Source organism: Xenopus laevis, chromosome 8S, assembly GCF_017654675.1.
Source record: "Xenopus laevis strain J_2021 chromosome 8S, Xenopus_laevis_v10.1, whole genome shotgun sequence".
Lineage (NCBI taxonomy): Eukaryota > Metazoa > Chordata > Amphibia > Anura > Pipidae > Xenopus > Xenopus laevis.
Window position 1 is genome coordinate 56,192,685 of NC_054386.1, and position 19,822 is coordinate 56,212,506.

The 19,822-nt window shown below is 38.2% G+C and overlaps 1 protein-coding gene across 5 annotated transcripts in view; it reads right to left on the reverse strand.

Moving 5' to 3' along the window:
• Positions 1-19,822, reverse strand: part of LOC108700542 (rho guanine nucleotide exchange factor 9) — a 258,564-nt gene that overhangs the window by 12,259 nt on the left and 226,483 nt on the right. For 4 of the 5 annotated variants that reach the window (XM_041575080.1, XM_041575083.1, XM_041575082.1 and 1 more), the window contains 5 exons: positions 18,247-18,376; positions 10,608-10,739; positions 4,781-4,861; positions 4,331-4,574; positions 359-427 (listed from right to left, as the gene is read on the reverse strand). In XM_041575080.1, the coding sequence (XP_041431014.1) occupies positions 359-427; positions 4,331-4,574; positions 4,781-4,861; positions 10,608-10,739; positions 18,247-18,376 (656 nt within the window). The remainder of the gene's footprint in view (positions 1-358; positions 428-4,330; positions 4,575-4,780; positions 4,862-10,607; positions 10,740-18,246; positions 18,377-19,822) is intronic. The other variant, XM_041575081.1, reaches the window with a different exon arrangement.

A 19,822-nucleotide genomic window follows, 5' to 3' on the forward strand; every position in this document is an offset into this window, starting at 1 on the left:
ATATTTGTCGTAGGACCAGTTATACCTCATTATGATTAATATTTTTTACTGTAGAAAATGCAATTCAGATAATAAGGCTGTGACTGAAAAACCTGGGCTATCTTGTAGAATGCTAATGGATATTCTTTGCATAACACTAACCAAAGGTCCTGACACAAAATAAATTCTGTACACTGTTTTTTAGTCAAAGTACAATGTTACATACTTAGATGTTAATCCAATGAGAGTTTTGCACCCTCTTTACTACTTTAAATGCCCTTGTGTTTCTTCAGCATGTGTAGACTTCATGCTCCCATAGTCCCTCAAGCACAACCCTGGCTGTTTAAGTGCAACTAATTACAATGAAAAGAAGATGTACCTTTCTGCTTGCTAACTTTCCTTACAGTCATTGCTGCTTGCTTCTTCTGGTATTCAGATATTTCAAAACCTAATAGATAAAGACCAGAGGGGAAAAAAATTAAATCCCTGAAAAGGTCGTACAAAGCACAATAATAATTATTGATAAAACTGAATCATAGGAGCATGTGACACTGTTGCTCAGCCATATTTTTATTTAATTGTGTTGGACTAAAAGTTCCAGCATACTTCAACATATTATCAAGGGTTAAAAAATGCTGGGGGCAGCAGTTTAGCAACATCAAGTTGTTATTTCTCAACAAAGCTTTTCTGCAGCTCTTTAGGATCAGTGACCATGTGCTTGCAAGAGAACCCTCCAATGAAAATTGTGAATATATACTTTATAGAGCCAGGGGTGGAGGGACAAATCAGCACCTTTACAGAGGATTAAGATCCCCTTTAATAAAATAAGATGGGATTTCATAGGAATTCCAAAGCCAAACATCAACTTGCTGGGCTGCTCTCTCAAACACAAAGCCGTTTCTGAATAAGTAGTTCTAAACAAGGTGAACGGCTAGACCTAAAGTAAAAATAATTTCCTCTTCCCAGAATCCCAGAAGACTGAAAATGGAGCATTACTAATATTAGTGATATATACAATGGGGGCTATAAAGCAACACTATACCCCCCCCCTTTTTTTAAATAACAACATTGTGTTAAAAAGTTAAGTCTCAAGAAGTGAGTTGTTTTGTTATTTTGAGATTCAAGCTTCTCCTCTGTGGTCCAACATTTGGTCAGGCCAACTTTAGCTCAAAACATGTTGACAAATACTTAAAGTATTGTCAGTATTATCACCCTGCTTTGGTGTGCTGAGAGTATCCAAACCAATCACAACTGTATTCAACCCAACTTTTACCCTGACTCCAGGCTAAATCCTATTGTTAGTGTTATTTTAAGAATCCATAGCTATAATTGCAGGAGTAATGTTTCCTTGTGAACCCTTACTCATATGCAACCGAATTCTGGGAGTTGTAGTCCTACAACACTGCTATGAAAGTTATGTGTCCCCTTTAAATGATACATTGCAGCAGGTTTGCTCTGTAGCCAGTTCATAGGTTTGTGCGTGACTAACATGAGAAGATTGTTAAAGGCGTCTTTCTGGAAATTGTGCAGATGCATTCTGAACATTGTAATTTTACACACGTTGGATAAAACACAAGCAGGACCATTGCCATCAGAAAAAAGAATTACCTTTTTATCTTGCGGAAAATGCATTTGGAACAAAGTGATTATTATTCCAGCTTGCACTTTGTTAGGAATTGGTCAATAACCATGGGTGGGTAGGACACCCGCTGTGAACAAAAGTGATTTCAGTGCCAAATGTACAAACATTAGCACTAATTAAACACACTGAGTTGGACAGACATAATATCAAAGGCTATTGTGATACTAAGCTCTATAGTTAGTATAGGTATGGGTATATAGAATTTAATTAAAAGTAGAGAGGGGTGTGTGTATGGATGCTGGGTTTTCATTTGGAGGGGTTGAACTTGATGGACTTTGTCTTTTTTCAACCCAATTTTCAACCCAATTTAACTATGTAACTATGTAACTATGATATGCAGTATATATTTTTTTTTTTTTGCTGAAGGACAATCAGGTGAGTTGCAGTCAATAATTTATATTCAGTATGTAGTCAGTACATGGGGCTCAGCCTCAGTCATGAAACTCTGAATTAACTCATCTGGGCTGATGGAAGTATATCAGAAATTATTAAATTATTATAATTATTATTCCCAAACTATTACCTTTTTATTTTGCAAAACCAAAGTACATTTATGAAATTTGGCCTTTGATCAGCCATAATTCCTGACTGAAGTTGGCTTCTGCATAGCGTATCAAAGGGGTGGTTCTAAACAACTTTTCTATTGCCCATCATTTTTTCTTTTTTATAGTTTTTGAATTATTTGCCTTATTCTTACTGACTCTTTCCAGTGACCCCATTAAAAAACAAGTTCTCTGTAGGGCTACAAAGTAATTTTGACTTTTTATTACTCAGCTTTATTTTTAGGCCCTCTCCTATTCATATTCCAGTCTCTTATTCAAATCACTACATGTTTGTAGAAAATTGATTCAGCAGCTCTCTAGTTTGCAATTTTTGCAGTCTGGTCCAAATGACCCTAGCAACCGGACTGCTAAAATTGCAAACTGGAGAGCTGCTGAATAAAATATATATCACAAAAATATAACGCAAAAACCACAAATAATAAAAATGAAAAACAGTTGCAAATAGTCTCAGAGTATCAATCTCTGCATCATACTAAAGGTTAGTTAAAGGGTTATCAACCCATTTAACAAGTAAACCACCTTCCTTGCAATGCTTTCTGATTGCTGTGTGTGTAAGAGTAGAGGCTTTGGACCATTTTGCTGCAGAAAAGTAGAGGCCTATTTAAAACCACGCTTAAGCTCTATTTTTATAAAACCACGAATGACATGAGAATAATCAAAACATCCGAATTTAAAAAGTATGAACAAAAAAAATACTCTAAACTACAGAAACAAGAAAACCCTCTAAAAAGTTTTTTCAGAAAATTATTAGCAAATAAAAATCAAAAAACGTCTAAAAGTCTGAAAGACTAAAAAAAGTTCCAATAGTGTCAGCGCAGCTCCCTTTGACTTCTATGGGACAGCTTTGACATGGCACAGTTTTGTATGAGATTTTTTCGTGATTTTTCCACTTAATACATTTAAAAAGAGTTTTACAGATATTAAAAAACACAACTTTTTAGAGAAAGAATACAATTCATACAAAGAATAGAAATCAAACATTAGCAAATCAGCCCCATACAGTTTGTGCTGTCAATGTATTCCGCAATTTCCTTGCCACCAGTAAAATAAATAAGGGAAGTGCCCAATAGCGCGAAATGCGTCAGGAGGGAGTGGCTGAACATAAGGTAGGTAGACTGGGGGGTGACACTGCATTGTGGTGTGTGATGTTGAAATGCCATGTAAGGCTTATGTGAATTGTAGTTTGTTTGAATTGCACAAATAAATGTTTAAGTGAGATGCTGTGCATGTCTTTAATTTATATGCAATATGTGATATTGGACCCATGCACAGCTCTCACTGTGAGATGGCATACACCCCTACAACCAAAATTGTGTCAATGAAGTGAAAGGGTTAAAGCCTCATTTTCTCAAAAACACTTCATCTGAAGGGGAATTTGTTCTTTTCTTTTTGAATTTTTTTATTTTGTTATTTTATTCTTGCTCAGCCTTTAGTGATAGGTTACAAGGTAGAACAGCAAAAAATGTGCCAAATGCATTGAAGACAATGGGTGAGTTTTTTAACTTTGTTGGTAGACTGTCAAGGATGGGGTTATTTTCCCTGGAAAAAAGACACATTGAAGGGGACACGATTACTCTTTGTAAGTACATTAGAGGGCATTTAAAAAAAAAAAAATGATCAATGCTCCAGAGGTCACCCCTTTAGCCTTGAGGAACAGAGCTTTCATTTGAAGCAGCATAGATGGTTCTCCACAGTGAGGTTGTGGAATTCCCTGCCAGATGTTGTTGTGATGTCCTATTCTGTTAGTGCCTTTAGGAGCAGTTTGGTTGATTTCTTGAACAAACATAATATCCAAGGCTACTGTGATACTAAAATCTACAAATAAATATATATATCGGTGTACATATAGTTTATGTGAGTGTATGGCAGGATCAGTGTGAGTGTGAGTGTATGCAGGTATGTGCACTGGGTTTTATTTGGAGAGTTTGAACTTGATGGAATTTGGACTTCACCCAACTTAACTATGTAACTATTTTTATTTAAGCCTATATATAGGAGAGTCCTAATTCTATATAATACACATACCTTTTAATACTGACTCATTGGTTCATTAATGAGGTGCAGAAACTACAAGGCTAATATATTGACATCACAGTCCCACTGATATATAAACCAAAGCATATTCTGCCCAGCATGGATCTCTTACCAATCTTCTCATCTTCTTGCACCATCTTCCTCTCCTCTCGGAAGGCACGAAGCCACCTTAGCTTTTCCTCCAGCTTCTTGGCAAAGAAAATATGCACCTCATCTGTCTCCTTGTTATGAAGCTTAAATGCATTCTTCACACTCACATTAAAGTCCTCGTCCCTTCCATCATCTACTTCTATTACCTCGTATTTATCCATATCCATGCGACCCTTGTAGTACAGGATATCTCTCCGTATGAGGTCCTGGGAAGAAACAGATTATTAACATGGAGCTTTAACAGGAATCACCAAACTTCTGACAATTTAATGACAATAGGCAGCACTAATTTATCTAAAAGATAAATAAGCGTACAATGGTTGAAATTTAATGAATTAGGAGTGAGGAATAGGGAAAAAAAAATTAAATTTATGAAGAATTTGTACAAGCCAGATCCCTCATAAGGCCTCACCTGCAGTTTTAGGCGCCTTGGGTACCAGTCCATAGGAAAGATATTAATGCACTGGAAAAATCGCAAAGACTTGCAACTAAACTGGCAACAAATGGAATGAGGAAAGGAAATTACATGGAGAGTTGAATCTGTTTTTAAAATGGGACTTGCAAGCAGACATGATATCTCTTTAGAAATACATTAGAAGAGATCCTAGACATACATATAAAGAGACACCACCCAGGAGGAAAAATATTGACAAGTTAATAACAGAAATGAGTCTTCTCAAAAAGGGCAGTGAGCCTGTGGAATGTCCTGCCAGGTGATAGTGTGATGGCAGATTTCCAAAAAGTGGTAAGCAAAGATTACCCAAAATTTAACCCAGAACACTCTGTGCTTATAATATGTGCATTAAAACAGCGTTCCCACAGAGTGCTGTTTCCAGTAACTGTATCTGTTTACCACATGGAGTAGTAGGGTTCCTACAGCAATTTCTTACATTACTAATTTACTTAAAGATGCAACATTAACCTAGATCTAGTAACCTATAGTAACCAAACATATTTTTTTCTTTTTTAAGCAGCCAATACTAACTGCTACCTGCTGATTTCTATGGGTTTCTAGACCTTTGGCTAAATTACTACCATTTCAGATCAAAAGTATTATACATCGGGTGGTGAAATTTTTTACATTTCTGGATCTATAAGCTCTGTAAATAGCATTGTATACTGAAAATGCTAGCTTCACCAAAACTAATCCTAGCTAATTAAATACTTCCTATACATAATAATATAATAAACATATAGTATACAAAGTAGTTATAGATCCAACACGTTATGGCATATAAGGCAGAATTGATAAGCTGCTGAACACTACAGTTTCCCATGAAAGTTTCCAAAGTTGCTCCCCATACTGAAGCATGTGAAAGGCACATTATGCCACACAGTAGGAAATCTGAATATGACAAAAGCCAGTGAGCTTTGAAATGCACTGCATAGGAATAAGTAAGACCCTACTGTAAGGTCTATCGCCACATTACAAGCTTTTGTGGCCAATAGCAATTATTTAGGTATGCACAGGAGAAGACTGCTTCTGCACATTGCCTCCAAATCTCTGGTAATATTTACATATAGAAGGAAGAAAAAATTGAAAAGAAATAAAGATCATGCAAAAGACTATTTGGAGAAGAAGCTTTGGCACATCCCAAGCAATGCCTTCAATGGTGCAGAAGGTTTGTTTGTGTGATAGCAAAATATTCAGGAGCAGAACAGTGTAAGAGCAGCATGAATATCAAGCAGAGAGCAGAAGCTGGGGAATGAAGCCATCATTCTGCTGCATGCAAGACAAGAGACGCATATACATACAGTATGTAGAAGCTGAAGAACGCAGATATAGGAAGAGATGCCACTCTGGTTAAAAGAGGAACAGCCTCAATACAAGCTTAAAGCTTTAAATGGGAGCAATATTATGTGTTAATGTACAGACTATCAGAAAGCAAGCATTATTGGGGGTCCAAATTGAGGCAACATTGTAGAATTGTTCTTTAAGTGGGTAATGTGCTGGTGCATATTTATTGACAGAGAAAGATTCATTGGTTCGTGAAGAATATGTTCTTTTGATAAGCTATACTAAAAAAAGTTCCAACACTGTAGACCATATTTAGCAAGTCATATACTTTATATAAAGTAACCCTGCTTATGTCCTGTCCCCCAGGCTGCAGATACTCCACAGACAATGCCTATCTTCCTCCTTCCCTGATTTCCCACAGAAACAGCATGTATATGTTAAATGTTTATTGAAGGCGTGTATCTAGGGGCAGTGGGACAAAATCAGGAAACATTTTATTTTGGTACTGTCCAACTTTAGTATTGCTTCCAACAAGTAAAAGGCAGTAGGGTGTACTGCCATATCAAGGGTGCACAACACAAACAGTGATCCTCAGATCCCATTTGGTGCTGCCCAATTATCTCTAGGGTTCTGAATGATTTGTGGGTAAGGTCATTTTATCATTCATCTAGCCTCTATACCTCCTACTAATATATACTATATATATAATTTATAGGGAAAGAAGTGAAAAAAACTTGAAGGCTAGTGTTTTTAAGAAGGTTTGGGTGGACACATCTTTAAAATACATATAGATATTTATATTAGAAATTCAGAAATCCAGGCACTTCACCTGCAAACCAAGATATGTTACACAATGCTATGCAAACCTTAGGATGAAATCCTTGGAAACTGCATCTCTTGCTTGTTGCATATTTAATGGCAGGGTTCACTGAACATTACAGCGCTTGATGGTAGCTATAAACCACAAACGGGAGTTAGTGGCACGCTTCTATAAATAAGCAGAACTTTTGGTTTGACGTAGTTTGAAAATGGATGGGAAGAATATCTCTACGGATTATATTTAAATGTTAAATCTTTCCTGTTATTGTTGAGTAATACAAGTGATTTAAAGGTTAAACAGACAAATCTCAAAATAATTGTCAGGGCCCTTGAATAAATCCTATTGCTGTGATGCAACAATAATAAAAATACCCCTCAATTTTTATCTTTACTTAACCTCCACTTGTCAGAAAATGACAGAAAAATGGGAAATGTGTTCGCATCAGCTTGACAAGATTATATTTTCTGGGTGACCAGATGTCTCTGCAGCCACAAGGTTAGGTCAAGTAACCCTTATCTCAAATCCCTATAATTTGAGCTGAAGATGGCAATGGTAATATGGTCAAGTATGCATTGTGGTTAAATACTGTTTTTTCAGAAAAAAATAAGATATAAAGGAAGTTAGCAAAAAGCACCAAAACTTCCTTTAGTACAATAAAAGGTGCCAGAAATACCTGGATACAGGGAAAAATTCTATCAGGCAAAGCAATTGCACTGCACACTATTTAATTACCTTCGTGGATAGTAAGCCCTTGAGGTCAGGGGTTGTGTACCCTTAAAACCGAAAGAGCTACATGGCACTACATGCTTATATGGGTTGGAATAAAATATTACAAATACATTTATTATTAAAAAGTGCTTAAAAAGAGATCGTTAAAGAGTACATAAAGCAATGCTTTTACATTCATGCCCCTCAGCACATTTTCAGCATGTAGTACACCCATAACCTGTGCTGAAACTTTGTTTGAACACAACAAACAGTCACTTTGAGTATAGGGAATATTTGTATTTCTTCTTCATCTAGGTTACCCCTAGGCTTGAACACTTTTATTTATATTTATATAAAATATAAATGTATATTTTAAGGGTATAGAAATCTTTTAAAATGGAATGTCCTGGATAGCTACTGACTACATGAAGCACTTTTTAAAATTATTAAAAAAAGCTGTCTGGGGATTGGCTCCCAGAAAATTTTGTGGGTGACAATAGTACAGATAATATCTGAGACTCACAACATTTATTATAATGTCCAGGACTGTGGTTCCCACTGTGGGGCTGGAGCAGTAGCAGAGGGACTCAGCCTGAAGACTAATTAGGGTGAGATCTGGAGATATTGCCTATTTGCTCTCCTAGATACACCTGAGTTATAATGCCAACTAGAAGGTTATTTAGCATAATATTTGGGGTTATTGTTACCACAGATATTATAGGACCTTTGGCACTGGCTATATCTGTTCTGTGTTTAGGGGGGCTGAACAAAGGTTTGTCCTTCAAGGAGGCTTAAAGGAATTGTTCAGTGTAAAAATAAAAACTGGGTAAATAGACAGGCTGTGCAAAATAAAAAATGTTTCTAATATAGTTAGTTAGCCAAAAATGTATTGTATAAAGGCTGGAGTGATTTGACGTATAACATGTCAGTCAGAACACTACTTACTGCCTTTCAGCTCTCTTGGTTTATTAGTAACCAATCAGAGACTTGAGGGGGGCCACATGGGTCATATCTGTTGCTTTGAATCTGAGCTGAATGCTGAGGATCAATTACAAACTCACTGAACAGAAATGTACCATGTGGCCCCTCTTCAAGTCGCTGACTAGCTCAGAGTTATAGAGCTGAAAAGCAGGAAGTTGGATTCTGGCTGTTTTATTAGACATCTGTTCACTGCAGCCTTTATACATTACATTTTTACTATATTAGAATTTTTTTTTATTTTGCACAGCCTATCTATTTACCCAGTTTTTATTTTCACACTGAACTATTCCTTTAAACCAGACAAGCACTAGTCTAAAGTATCTGAGGTAGCAAGAATACAAAGGTGAAATTAAAAAATATCTCTTTACTACCTACTATTTATTAAAAAGTTAGACAAAAGAATAAAATAAAAATGAAACGTATACAAAGCAAGATTATTGCTGATGTCTGAATGGCATTAGCTGGGTACTACAACTGTTTATTTTTCCTTTCATACAGAATAAGTTAGTGGCTATCATTGAGTTGCTACTCTAAGGGCAATGACATATGGGCAAACAAGTCACCCACAGCCCTGTTACTTTCAGAAGTAGCCTGAGGTTTCCTCACAAGGAAATTTCAGGTAACTTTGCACCTCATATGTTTCACCCAGAGTCGATTTGCATGTTAGTCTCTGGTGGAGCATTTGGAAGAGACACAGGGTGACTAGTCTCCTCATTTGTCATTGTCCTTACCCCTCAACAAAACAATGGAACTTGCATGCATATGCATTTCCATATACTGTAAATAGGAGAGGGCCTGAATAGAAAGATCAGTAATAAAAGCAAAAACAATATATTTGTAGCCTTCCAGAGCATTTGATTTTTAGGTGGGGTCAGTGAACCATATCTGAAAGATGAAAAGAATCAGAAGAAGGTAAATAATTAAAAAAAATCTGTGAGAAAGAAAAGAAAATGAAGGACAATTGAAATCCCTGGACTGGGTCGGACTGGGCCGACAGGACACCGGGAAAAAACCCAGTCGCCCCTGCGGCCCAGACCCGCTCCCTACTTGTAGCACTGTAGCCCTCCTTGCCTCCCTTCCTTGGCTCTGGTCACTGTCCCAACCTCCCTCTTTGGCCCTGTCACTGTTGTGTAAAGGAATAGGTAAGGGGGACCAGAGTGAGGTTGTGTCTGGGATGGGGGGGTGGAAGGTGCTTTGTGGCTTGGGGGCCCTAGCATATGAGGGCCCTTAAGGCAGCAGGCTCCCAATCCCTAATCCAACATTACAAAAGGCCCAACAAGGCCCAATCTATATACAGGTCACATAAACAGAATTTCCAGTATGAGTAAACCACTCACATGCAGTTAATTTAGATTTCAAACATGCTGAGGGCCAATTCGTGACAAAAACTGATCTCAGGTTGAGCAACAACAAAAAAATACATTCAGCCTATGGGAGCATTTATTCTTGAACAGAACATTTATTGTAATATACAAGAATGCTGATACAAATGTACATTTCTTGCAGGGAGCAGCAAAGCAGCTGGTAATACACAAAAAAAGGGGAAAAACTCCAAATAATATACTTAGTCCCAGGCAGTAAAATAAGAAAGGATACTACTGTCTATTTTAGGTATGATTTAGATAAAGGAAACTGATTCAGCAATTATTAGCCAAGAATTATTTTTTTTCGACTCACTGAGCGGTTTCGGTTTTATTAACATTGATCCTTATTGGATCAACTCGGAAGGGATTTGCATAGATTAAACTTGACGCACCAGCTTTGTACAATATGCAGGCAATTATGGTTTATGGATTATCAGGACTGAAAAGGGCAATTAACATGCGATTTAATTACTCTGACATATATTCTCAATGTTGCTAAACTTAAGGGGAAGAAAAGGACATTTCCAAAATAGGGGAGGAGTACAAGTTTTATTTAACTTCTCTTATTTTATATATATATATATATATGCATGTACATAACAATGATTGTATAAAAGCTTATCTTTACCTTTTTACAAAGAACCAACTGGTGATCAAAGAGGAAGAAAACTCTTTGCTGGTTGCGTCCATATGGTTGGTAAATCCACTGCATCTCACCAGTGTAGATAAGTTCTGAGCTGCGATCCAAGATATCATCTCCCTGTAAATCAACAGAAAAATGAGAACAAATTGGAGGTTTTCTATTACATTTTTTAAATGCTGTATGGTGTCTGGTTGCCAGGTACTATTCTACTACTGAAATAGGGAAGAACAGTCCTGAATGACAAAATCTACCTACTTATGGAGTCTGCAACCTGGCAAAACCCCAGCCCAAGTGTTATATAAAAACAAAGACAAAATGTAATTTTGTGCGTGGAGATCAGTCATATTATGCTTTTGCCCTCCTCTTCATTTACACTAATTTAAAAAAAAAACTCTGCTTCAGTGTCATTTTTGTTGGACGTACCTTTAACACTCTTTGCCTTACATCTATATCAATATCCACAAAAGGCCTTTATGTTTTACCTGCCTCAATAAAAACTCAGGCTTCCCTGCAGCAAGTGATGGGGCTATTGTGCACACTGGCATTTGTAGCTTCAGAGACTGAGATTGTGCGTCACCCCAATTTAGATTTTTTCTTTTGCTAGATGTCTAGAGGTGGAATGAATGAATGCCCGGCAAGTGATAGTTTGGTAAATACAAAAAGAGCTAAACCATTAGAAGCTTTGCATTACTAATAACATTGTTCAGCCACAAAGCATGAAAGGGAGTTATTTATTTGTGGAGTGGGTAAAGTTATTCCTGATTTAGTGAGTTGCATTGCAAGCTTCTAATTAGAGTCTCCCAGACTGATTACCAGTGTGAGCGAGGAGGGGAAATGAAACGAGGAAAAGAAAAAAACCCCGAAAAATCTTGGTTTTTTTCAGTTTCCCTTTTTTTGATGCTGTCTGTTGTTTTAAAACCCTCTTGTAGTCTCTGACTTTATTCTTCTCAAGAGAGTTGCTGATCAAGCTGGCCCTGTCTCCAGAACAGCATCTTAACAGCACGATGCACAGTTTTCAGGCCAGCGTTTGATGTGTGAAGGCATGAAAAAAGGGCTTTTAAATGTTGAGTTTCAATGTTTTCCTGGAGAATCTGAACACACATGAAAGCATCCAAGCTGAAAGCTATATAGGCTGTTCTGCTGTTATGCACAAAACCTGTTTAACCCCTTTACTACAGGAATCACTGGCTTTAATCAGGCGCAGTGCAAGCCTTCTGTTCATTGATCTGTGCTGACAACTGGAAGACTGTAGGAAAACACTTCACAGTGATTATCTGCGTTCTGCAACAGCATGGGGGATCTACAAACAGATAGATGGGGAGTGGTGTCTCTTGCTAAACCTCAGTTGTCTTTGAAGATGGGTTTCTAGGTCTAATTGGTGCAATATGGCTCAGGATAACTATGGCTTCATTCATACTGCACGTGAGATAACACAAAAACACCTGAGTTTATACAGAAATGCAACCATTCAGTAATTAGGCTTGTTCCTGTTTCTAGTGAAGTTAAGCTGGCCATACACTTAGCACTTTGCATGATTCTCAGTATGTGTATGCTGGTTGAATTATCCCAAATAATATATATGTACCATAGATGTCAGAAGGAAGTTTATGGTGCACCAATAGGTGAAAAAATAAAAAGGAAGCACAGCCGTTCTGGTTGTCAGCCATGTAAACAGAACTTGAAAAGGTAGCCATTCTGGCTGGCCTATTTCATTATTAGCTATATGTTAGTTCCCTGGGTCAGCAGGGAAACATTCAGCACAGGATTTACCAGTGTATGGCTTACTTAAGAATGGCTAGTGTGGCTATTATAGATTTCTAGACCAGGACTACATTTGGCCAGATTCCTACATAACCCTGTATGTGTAGCTGACAAGCACATGTTACTTATAAAGAAACCAATAATTTACTCTTGTTGCACTTGTTTTAGTAGAATGGTATTTAATTTGCTTTCAGTTACTGCATATTCATTGGCTGTCAGGCATTGCTCGCTATTAGTTCTACGCAGGATTATTTATGGCTTGCCGAACCAAGCAGCTGTGACCCCTCATTTACAGGGGAATAGCTCAGTCACGTCACATAGTAAATGCAGTCAAGGATACATCATGTTGCAGATGCCCAGGGGTATAATGACTGCATTCTGCACATGGGGGGTAGTTTGACTATAGACCATGGCATTTAAAGACAGTGCATTTTGTCTCCTTCTTGTGTAGTTTTAGATTAATTAATTTCTTTATTTTGCTTAGCGGCATTTCAGTTTGGCACTTAAAGTGATTTATCTGCTTGCTTGGATCAATTACAACAGCACCCTTGAAAAACAGCTCAGGCACAGTGATGTATTTTTGTCTGGTACCCTAGGCACAGCACCGTCAACTACACCCCCCCCCATTGAAATAAAATTACATTCTAAGCATGTCTTTCACATTGCCAATATAACTATTACTAAAATTAGTATTTATCAGTCTTTTTTTTATTCCCTGCACTGATGGTTCTGACTTGGAAACATATTTTACAAAAAGTGGAAAAAATGTGACAGAAAAATGCTGTTAAATGTAACCCCTACTGCTCCACTGCTTAAAGGCACGATTAGAGGACATGGATCAGGGGATGACTGGGGATACTAGTAAATACGCAAATATTCAGTTTTTATTCTAAGTTAAGGAAGGACTGTTTCCATTTTTTATATAAGCTGGAGATAGATGATTATTTTCCTTCCTCTGGATCATCTTGAATACAAAATGAAATCATAGAAGTGAAAGTTTGAACTATATAAACCAATGATTCATATAACCAAGGAATTTATTTGGGGGCTCTTACATAAAAATATATGACTAGTGCAGTTTTCTGGTGAATAAAATATAAAGCTGCCCTAATAAAAATATTCAGATCCAAGTCAAATACATGGGGCTGAAATATGTCTCATTGTAGTAGCTCTGAGCAACCAGTCAGCAATTTGATCTGCCTCCTGCAGCTGGAATAATGAAATCGAATCACTGATTGGTTGATGTGGGTTATTACACCAGTGCTAGTAAATGAGCCTCAAGCATTTTATGTATGTATGAAGTATACAGACATGCACTGTACAACAGAACTAGAACATAAATAGAACAAACAAGGATCAAAATAAATACAAATGTATACAAAGTACAAGAAGAGCTCACAATCTAAGCATTGAAACAGAAATACAATCTCTCAGCCCCTCACTACATCTTGATTCTGTTCTTACTGCTTGTAAAAATATCATCAGTCAACAAGCCATTACTTCTCTATGACAATTCCCTAAAGCACTGGCCTTAAGAAAATCATATGGAGCTTAAGCGTAGTCAAGAACATTTATAAAAGTAGCTGATCCTACAACTAACCCATTTGCAGTTAATGTAACACTACTATATATGTATAGGAACAGAGAAATCCTTCCCCTGTTTTTCTGTCTGCGACATCATCCAGCCCAGTTACAGGCTGGGCACCCCAGTGCATCCTTGGGAGAGAGGGTGTGCCTGACTTTGGAGCCTTTTGTACAGGGTCTCTGACAGAGTTTAACAGGGGTTGTATGGTGAAAGATCCAGCCAGAACCAAGTCTTGTGATGCTGTCAAAGTTGTTGAATCTGTGGAAGTACAGAGAGAGCCCATCGTATTCTCTGCCAAGCTGCTAAAGACTCAGGAATAGAAAGGTGCCACTGGTGACATTTATACTGCTGCCGAGCTGTCTGTAATCTCCAGTGTGACTGCCTCTGAGAGCACCCCGGTGAGTGAGCCATCCAAGGTAGGATACTGGCAAGGATACAAGCGTGGGGCCCCAATTTGAAGACAGGTCTTGTGCATTTACCTGCTACATGGGTAGCGGCTGCTAAGTTCCAACGGGAGAGGTACTTTTGGGAAAAGGTAGCGTTTCCTGAGGTATAAGAGCTCTGCGGAAGGGACATTCTTTTTGAACTGAACTGTGTGGTTATTAGCCCCTTCCAGAGGATTGGAATTTTGATAATAAAAATGACTGTGTTGGAGAAACATTCAGGTACCTAATAGTGAGTTAGGTCCCACGTGTCCCCAGTGCAGGAGTGTATTGTGTATTAGATTGCCCAAGTTCTTTCACTACTGTTTATATAAAGTTTATATGTTTAATTTGCAAACTCTGTGTTTTATTTGTCCTAGTGGAAATTCCCTGAGATGTGCTCCTCAGTGTTCCCTAGGTGGAGGCACTGCACTGTAAATGCCAGTTCCCAGTACAAAAGAGACTCAGGGCCCCGGGATTTCAAATGGCTAATTGCGATTTAAAGAGACAGTAATCAAATTAGGGATATATATATATATATATATATATATATATATATATATATATATATATATATATATATATATATATATATATAGTTTTATACATGACTAAGCAGTAAAGTTTGGCTAACCATGGGGCATGATCTTATGTAATGTAGCTAGCACTATTTAGGGGAGAACTACTTCACCTTGCCATTCCCTGTTTAGAGGGGTATGGGAGATGTACTTGTAATGTCTTTTCCTTGCATTGCTGGCCCACCTACATAAGTCCTGATCCACACCAAATGACCCCTTCTTAATCTATAGAGAATCAGATGATAACCTGCCCATGACATCATAACTCCACCCCACTGTGTCATTGCCTTGCCCCTTTTATGATGCCACCCTGCCCCCTTAACTTCAATGTCCCACCCCATACATCACCACTTGTCTGCCAACCCCAGGCCAACCAGATGGGGTGATATCCCCCGTGACTCATTCATTGCTGATATCACAGGAAGGTTGTCATGGATGTTAAATATGGGGAAGAAAGATAAAAATAAAGGAAATCAGTGACATATGAGCACTTCGATACCCGTAGTATTTTTCATTAAAGGAGACATTTTGTGTAAAAAATAGGAATGTACCTGTTATGTTTTGGGTAGCCAAGGATGAGTAGAGTATAACAGTGCTTTATTAACAGGCTCATGCAGGCATTACACAATAGTAAGCTTTCACTTTTAAGCTGTACAGAATATCTTGTGTATGTACAGTACAAGTCCTGTGCACAGTGACACCCGCAGGCCATTTGTATAAACACCACAGAACCAGTGCGTTATACTCATTTAGATATACAGTATAAGAAGTGTGCTTAAAAAGTAGTGTTTCAGGCTGATTTATTGAATATTTCTGCAAAAACCCTAATAATCACTCCCTTCTCTTCCACTTCCTGCTCCCTGAATTCCCAGGCTGTGCAGCGGAGCCGGCGGCACTCAGCCTGTAGGACAGAAACCAATCAGCAGTTAGCAGGGCCTGATAGGGAACTGAAGCCTGTCTGTGCTTGTGTGACTGCAGGGCTGTGATTGGCTGTCCCCTTCCTACTGTGCTTCTGTCAGGGACCGTTAGGACACGCCCACCCCTCATTTGAAACACACACAGGGACCGTAGGACATCTATAGGGAGCTCCAATAAAGGGGCTATTTTTAAAGTAATATGTTAATTTTTAGCACCATGTAAAAGCATCACCATACAGTATATTACTCATAATTGCCTACAAAATTAGGGTTTTTTCATTTATCCTATATGTCTCCTTTTAGAAAAAGCTTTTTTTTTTTTTTAAGCTCCAAACAGCAGCATGTCCTGCCACAGTTTTTTAGGAATGCACCAAATCTATAAAGTTTTGGCTGAACCCGGAATCTTCCAGAAAGGATTTGGACAAATTCTGAACCACTTCCGAACTGCAAATTAGGGGATGGAGGGGGAAACAAAATCTGTGCACATCAGTGTAAAAAACATATGATCCCCATAATCAAATGGTTTTAAGGGGTTGGATTTGCTTAAGTCAGGATCTTGCATTTGCCTGAATCGAAATCTTGCTGAAACAGGCTCAGATCGTGCATCCCTATAGTTTTCAGACTTGAATAGGAGAATAGTTTTTCATTAATTTGGCAGAACTTTGGGCAGATCAGGGGACTGTAGGGAAGAAATGGGGTGTGTCAGGGGGCATATTGGAGGCAAGGCATAATTTATGATATGCATGTTAAAGCATACTACATAATGGGTTTACTGTGGAAGTTGTGCAGGAACTAAACATCCAATATATTAGAGCTCCAACATGGGCTAACTACAAGCAGTTACATTTATGAAGTCGAGATAAAACCATAGAGAGCAAGCAACGAGGGAAGCTAGGGAGCACATATTAACTGAAACAAAAATTAAAACTGAAGTTCCCCCTTGTAATACACAAAATTATGATGTCTGCAGTGTCCCCACAGCAAAGGTCACTGATGACATATTTACTCATCTAGATGCAGGATTGCATGTTGCATTGCATACTGAGAGACTTTGAACTGCCCTATAGTAAAACAAAGGCAAGGGGTGGTTTTAATATCACTCTCTGTGGCATAGATCCTACATTAGTACTTAGGAGGATAAGGATACTGAGGATTATAGTTTCTCTGTAGCTTGTGCAACCGGCTGTGAGATATAATTGGCCTCTGGCAGGGATACCTACTGTAGGACAAGAAAAAACAAGCAAGGTGACCCCGGAAAAGAAGATGTCAGGCCTTTAATTAAGGGATGAAGCTATTGATCAGGTGCTTACAGGAGAGGTGCAGGTATAAGTCGTGTGCTGGGAGGTCTCCTCTGCTTCCAATCCCAATAAAGATTAATCATCTGAAACTGATACATTGCCATCCATCAAGTTTAAAGCAGAGTGTTGGAGAGACCTATTACAGACTTTTCACAGTCCCTATAACTCACTATAAAAAATATCCAAAGACAGGTTTATTTATGTGTATAACGGAAATATTTTCAGTACCAGTGTGTGACAACAAAGTAGACTTGACTTATATGTTAAGTTGTACAGGGAGGGCAGTGGCAGGGCAGAACAGTTGTTGCCCTTCAACTGCCAGCATCTTTTGCCAGCTTTTGGACAGCCACTGTATTAACCTGTGATATCTTGAAGCCTCAGCACCTTGTTTATTTTCCTTTGGGAAAAAAGAGCCAATGAAAAAGGGACACATATTGTGGTAAAAAAATCTATTTTCTCCCTCTGCCTATAGCTGCTGATCTATGGGAGTACAGCACTTAGACCCAGGGCAATTGTTCCTTTTAGCACCCTCAGCTCCAGGGTTATATAGGGAAGTCAGAAATATAGGATAGATATCAACCAAAGCTCAAATAAGCATGACTCGGCCCGGGCAATTGCAATTCTTTCCATCAGATAGGGTACCTCTCTAAGAGAGTGACATAGCTTGCAACTCCTTACAGCTGGCCATGAGGTGGCTGGCCCTCTGCTGCCCCTATCTTAACTCTTGTGATTGGATTGGGGCAAGGGGGAGGGAACACACTGGTAGTGAAGAGAGTGATCCTACCATATACACTTTAGCAAAGTAAAAATTAAAGAATACATTCGCACAATTACAAATCATCTGTGTTGGAATGGTAATTTATTTTCTAGAACTAGGACCAATTTACAGATCAGCCTACATGAGTTCATGTCCTCCTTTTCTGGTCCAACATTTTGTCATACTTCCTGTTATACTGTACCTTTAAGCAGTGGTGACAATCACTACATACATACATACACTCAAGAGCAATTTAGCAGCAAACAGAGCAGATGCAATATCAGCAGCCTTTAAGAATCTTCTTACCTCCCAGTCCAGGACTGACGCCTGCCACTGCGCAATCTTGTCGATATTTTCTAGCCTCCTCTTTCGCTCGTTTATCTGTTGTGTGACGTTTCTCATGACAGCGAGAGCGGCTGCCACATACCTGTAATCACTGCAGAAACAAGAGACATCCCATTGAAACATGGGAACAACAAAGCACCTGAGCACTTACTGCTAAATGTCACAGAAGCATTACATCCATGTATAGAAACAAATAAGAGCTAAGATCAATTTCCCAATTGACTGTAGCTTTTCCAACATTCACAAATGATTACCTGCCTGCTCTGTTTATATTTGGCTCTATTTTAATTTAATTTATTTCTACCGCTATACCGTAAACAGAACTACTGTATATTTGCCCTTTTGCTACATTTCAACATAATATCGCTAAACAAAAACTGCAAGATAATCTTGCTATGTTAGATAATGGTGAATTATGTTAATGCCCCACAAATAACTTTATAACAGAATAGTGAGGTGCTATCTCTGCACAGACACAAAACAATAAAAAAGAATGGGGAGAGGGGGGTGCAAGGCAAGTTACATTGCTGTTTTTATAAAGGACAGTCTGCAGCACACATTTGGATTGATTATTAGTCAGAGAGCAGATATCATTTATGGTCTTATAAGGATGAGGCGATAACCCTCTTTAAAATACAAAATTCCCAGAACTGACACAGATGAACATGGCAGTTAGAGCACAGCACTAAAGACATTGCAGAAATCACAGTATATTTAGCTGATCATCTGCTGCTCATCTTATTAATGTATTCATCTTTGTGGTATAAGGACAGCAAAAATGGGACAACTGTTGACTGTTGCTCTGCTATAGGCCAAGGAAGCAGAAGAAAAACTGTTGCACTGGTATATAGACTGCTTTATTTTGGAAGAATGTAGCACTTCTACTTTGTATCCCACGTTTATACCAATTAATGCCTTTTATACATTTTTATTTTGTTATACATAGGCTGCTATGCCAATTTTATGATCATTAGCTTTATGTGCTGTCCTGGGACCCTAAATGAGTAGTTTACCAGAAATATAAAGGCAGGGTGACCATGCAATTGGACCTTAAAGGTACTAGAAGGAAGGGGACAGGAAGTGGTTAAGTAGCCCAATTCCATAGAAGGTATAAAAATAAACTTTGTGCTCCTTAATGGACATTATTATAGTGCTACAGGGCTAGAATTGTATTCTGGGAAAAGCAAAGCTGAATGTAAATAATCATGTTCACTGTGACAGATATGATGACAGATATGATGAAAAATCTAGAAAATGATGGTTCTTAGCTGAAAACAAAACTACTCATAGAGAATTGTACTTTATATTGACAGGGGTCTCTCCACAGAGCAGGTATGTCACACAAAGTATTGGTTTATTATGATTCATGTCACAGCCCGTCATCACAAGCCCGCTTGAAATGTCAGTAGTGACATCCTGGGGCTAACAGAGCAATGAGAATATCATATAGTACATAGTACAGCTGTATTGGGAAAGCTCAGAGAATGTAGATCTTATGGTAATGGGAAATGTACTCTATTAAGAAAAGATTCTGTAT